The following is a 4730-nucleotide window of genomic DNA, read 5'->3' as shown; positions in this document are numbered from 1 at the left end:
CGAGTCGGGGCTATCTAACGTGCCGGTACAGAGTACCTGCAGTCGGGGCGGCCTATGCAGATACCTGGGCCGCCCCGACTTAGCTTGAGCGGCGCCGACCCTCGCCCGGGCTCACCCGGCCGGAGTGTGCGAGAGAGTAGTCAGGTACCAGCTCGTCCCGCGCAAGCTGAGTCTGGGCTTCCCACCTACCTACCTGCACGGCGGCCCCAACTGAAGGTAGTGTGAACAGGCCCTACAGTTGGCCCCGACTAGGGCGTTAATCCCCCAACCTGTCGAGATTCTGGACCTACGAGCAGACTCCTCGTGCCGTCACCTTCTCTCCCTCCACCGTGCCGCACACACAAAAAAGTGTCGCCCGGGCGGAGAGGGGGAGGTCAACAGAGCGCAGCCTATGCTCCTGTGCCCCGCTGCGACCCCCGGGCCGGCGCTGCTGGACTGATGCGGCGCGGGCGGCCCCTACAGATCAGACAGGCAGCGCCCCCGCGACCCCCTCGGCCCCGCGACGAGCCAACCCCTCGATCTGCCGGGGGAGAGCGGACGGAACGGGAAAAATCACCGGGCCCAAAAAGTTTTGTTTCCCGAGTTGGCCAAAGTGTCGTCACGCATTATGGTGCGGGGCACGCCGGGCGCACGCGACCTGCGGCACGAAACAGGCGACGGGCAGAAGACGGACGGGCCAGAGAGAGAGGGCCTCCCAGAGGACAGACGGACGGAACTGGTGGACTCACCTGGCGAAGAAGGCTGCGGCCGCGGACGACTGCGCGGTGGAGCCGGGAAGCCCGCCGACGGCGAGGGTGAACCTGGTGCCGCCGGCCTCGGTCCGGGTGCGGAGGTGGTGGTCGCTGAGCACGCTGCGCGTCGACGCGGGGCGGGCGCGGCGGGCGCGGACGAGCGCGTCGAGCAGCGGCGCCGGGTCCGAGGCCGCCGACAGGCACGACAGCGACGGCTGCCTCATCCACGAGTAGGGCGACGGCGGCGCGCCGAGGAACGAGCCGAGGCCGGCGTCGGCGTCCATGGCGCGCGTCGCGGCGGGTACCGCGGCGGGTATCGCGGTCGGTATCGCGGTGGGTGCCGGCGGCAGCGACAGCGCCTGTCTGCGCCGGCTGCGGCCCGCGGTTCGCGGCTGAGTCGGCGGCGGCGGCGGCGGTGGGTCGCGTCTCCCCGCCGGCCGCTCCGGAGCCGTCACGGTCCGACGGGCGCGCGCTGCCTCCAGGCCGCGCACCCAGCTGGACGCGGCGGCGAAACCCCGGTGCTCGTCGACGGCGGTCTTCGAGCCCTCGGCGTCGACCTCCGTCTCCTTCCGGTCACCGGCGGTGACGTCATCGTCCGCAGCGCCGTCGGTCTTGACGGCCTCGGGCGGGGCGCTCCTGTCCCCACGCTGCGACTCCTGCACCTGCAAAATTAGGAGAGCGTAAAGTAAGCGAATGACAGTTGCTTTGAGCGGTCGTCGAGACTAGCCAACGGCTAACGAGCAAACGAGACCACAAATAAAATGAAGAGAAATCCTGACGACTGTCGAGGGGGAGACCGAAGGCCACGCTGGACCGGAACTCTGCAAATAAACTCCAACGGCCAAAATGTTGGATCCGCCCCTGAGGAAGACCAGCGAAAGACCAGGGAGTCTAGAGAGGGGGAGGGGGGGAGGGGTCTAGGGCGTAGGCGTAGGCGGGGGCGGAGGAGAGGGGCGGCATCTCGTTCACAGCTCACGTCGAACTGAAAGGCGAGAGCCATCAGCGAGGGGGCGGCCGCCGCCAGCTCCAGCGCCGCCGCCGCCACCGTGGGCCCCCGCGGGGGTTGGGGCGAGAGAGTCCGGGAGGGTGGAGGAAACGAGTGGTGGTGGCTGCATCGCCACGGCGGCGTGTGTTGTGTTCCCGTCAGGAGACACGCGGAGAGGGCGCGAATGAAAACGTCACGGACCATTAAAGGCTCCGGCTGGTTAGGCAACCGCGTCACATTCCTGCATGTAGCCCAAGGGGTACTTCACTAAAAATTCATGCGCACACATAGTTTTTTTTTTGTTTTGTTTTAATCTGAATTTTACATGTATTTTTCTTTGATTTTCCCTGATACTGTAATAAAAGTTTTAGAGAGTGAACACTGATTTATTTTTTTTATTTTTAGTGAAGTACCCCTGTAGCCTAACAGCGAGCGTCCACCACACACCACAGCGTAGACCGGCCGGCGGCGGCGCCGACCGCCCACCTGTCCCCCGTCATGACCGCCGCGGTATACTACATCCCGGCCGCGCGGGGGTCGCTGCCCCCGGCCCGGCGCCCGGTGAGGGACTGCGCGTCGCCGCGGGCCAAAGTCTCCAGAAAATGTGCGGCGGAAACACGGAACAGCCATTACTACATCTGCGCGGCGTGCGCGGGGCGGGGCGGGGCGGGGCGTGGCGGCCCCAGGGATGGATGGGGTCGAATACGGCAAGAAGCACACGGATACTTATCGGGTGTCTCGGTCCCGTTTCTCACAGTGCACCAAGACGGGGAGGTACGTACTACATACTACTCTTCCGGGGGAGCGCTTCGCTGAGCCACTGAAAGGCTGTACAACACTGAGATGTAGCCATCAAATTTCAGTCGCAGTCCTTGAATTAAAGTCAAAGAATGACAACTGTGGCAGCCGCCTTAGCCTGATGGCAGTGAGTACTAGGGCTCTGATTTAAAATGAACGAATGAAAAGGGCACGAGGTATACAAATGTATGAGATGTACCACCACAGTATAGCTACAGGAAGTGCTGTAACACAAGTAGTAATAAAGGGGTTTAATCAATATGCTCTTAAGAAAGGTGGTTATGCAAGTACAAATCTTGAGTTAAAGCTTAAAACTAATCTCATAATGTAATGGATGAACAGAGTCTCAAAGAGCCTCGACCAAAATCTAATAACTAATCAAACTGAAATTACAACGAATATCATCAACAGAATGACGGAATGAAACTTATTCCAAAATCAGATCAATAATCCACCAGGCTGAAAGCAACACAGGCTAAACAGATCAACAAGACATGATAGGGAAATTAACTCATGACTGGGCGGGATCTTCAAAATAGACAAAAACTTATATTGATTCAAAATAATGTCACCATAATGAGGAGATTGCTTACTAAAAATGAATGAACCTTGACTACTCTAGAAACCTAACCTCTCTAGTTTAACCGACAAGGCACATTCAGAAATTCCTCACCGAGGTTCTGGCAGTAGAAGGAGTCGGATAGTTCACTCGTAAAGGCGGCGAAATTTGAATGACCAAACTTTAGCACAGATCAAAAGCAATCGCTACAACCGACCGGTTCACACAGTAAAATGCCAGCGCCGGCACCGGACATAACCACGACCGACCGACGCGCATCGAGAATACCAGTCCCAGGTGGCGGGAGCGAGGAATAAGGGGAGGGGGGAGTGGGCTGAGGGGCTGCAAAGAGGCTGTCGATGAATTAACTATTCCAGCGTCACTCGCGACGCGCAGCTCGAGCGCTCCTCCCTTTCCACAGAGTCCTCACCACGGTCCTCACTCGGCTCTGTTCAAACAGCTCTGTTGACACTCCCCGAGTCCTGGTTTCCCCACCCCGCCCCGCCCCAAATCCGTCCCCAGGGAGGCTCTGCCACGTTCTCTCGCATCCCGCCGCTGCCGAGGTGGGCCGGCGCCGCACCGGCCCCTGTATTTACACTGGAGGGACAAAAAAGTTTTTATAAACACGAAACACATATGGGAGCCGAGGCCGCGCTTCCCCGGGTATCGCCCGGTTGGCCCGGTACTGCTCTGCTGCTCACCCTGGCGTGAATCCGGGGGTGGCCCCAGTTGAAGTCCGACCCGGGGGCGGAGCTGGGGGCGGCGGGGGCCGTCCTGGGGGCGGGGCGTGGAGCCCGCGGAGCTGGCCGAGGAACAGCCAAAGGCGAAGCGGCGGCGGGGTCCTCTGCGTTGTCCTCGGCGGGGTCCTCTGCGTTGTCCTCGGCGGGCACCCTGGTCAGCGCCGACCTGCACAAGAACAAACACGAGGGTGGTGAGTCGAGTGGAAGGTAGCGATGTGAGAGAATGCGCTACACCGCGCGCCCCGCCCCGGGGTGTCGCGGGGGAAGGACACAGCCGGCCTGGACACCCCGTGATGGAGAGATCATTCCGACACCGGATATCCCCTCCCCGCCCCGCCGCTGCAACTCGGAAGTGCTTTTTCAATTCTTTCTTAAAAGGCTGCCGTTGAGCTGCTGCTGCTTGCCGGAGGGCGAGAAGCACGGCGGAGAGGGGCGGATCGCCAAGATGTGGAAGGGCGGGTGGAGGGGACTGGGAAAGGGCTCGAGGCGGCAGGGGAGGGAGGGAGGGAGGGCATGTCGAAGTTGGTGTTGGACGTTGCAAATCAGGGCAGCAGAGAGAGAGAGAGGGAGATAACGCGGGGAGACGAATGGCCGCGGCTGCAAACTCGCAGAGAGAGGGGAGGCGTAAGTGCAGGCCGATCCAGCCGCTCCACCCCGCAGCAGTTAGCGACGCGCCGCACAGAGCCCGCGTCACCAAAACACGCGCTCATTTCAGGACGAATTTCAGAAGAGCCTTTTCCCTGGTCCACCCGCCCTCCGCCCCCGAGCCCCGAAAGCCCTTTGCTATACGCAATGCTACGCGTTGCGGGCTCCGTCTGCATCACCACCCCCGCGCCCAAAGCCGCCGCTACGATCGCGCCCTCGATACGTCTCATCGGCAGCGACGCTGAGTGCCAAAGTGCGAGAGAGCCGGGGGG

The 4730-nt window shown here is 61.3% G+C and overlaps 1 protein-coding gene across 1 annotated transcript in view; it reads right to left on the bottom strand.

The window, feature by feature from the left end:
* The window catches only part of LOC113212278 (pneumococcal serine-rich repeat protein), a 154779-nt gene that overhangs the window by 123251 nt on the left and 26798 nt on the right, over positions 1-4730 (bottom strand). The window contains exons 3-4 of the mRNA XM_052265958.1: positions 3775-3979; positions 729-1393 (exon numbers count right to left, since the gene is read on the bottom strand). Of these exons, the coding sequence (XP_052121918.1) occupies positions 729-1393; positions 3775-3979 (870 nt within the window). The remainder of the gene's footprint in view (positions 1-728; positions 1394-3774; positions 3980-4730) is intronic.

Source organism: Frankliniella occidentalis, unplaced genomic scaffold (assembly GCF_000697945.3).
Source record: "Frankliniella occidentalis isolate FOCC.00 unplaced genomic scaffold, Focc_3.1 Scaffold33, whole genome shotgun sequence".
NCBI lineage: Eukaryota > Metazoa > Arthropoda > Insecta > Thysanoptera > Thripidae > Frankliniella > Frankliniella occidentalis.
The sequence above is the reverse complement of the archived record's forward strand: the minus strand, read 5'-3'. Positions and strand labels throughout refer to the sequence as shown.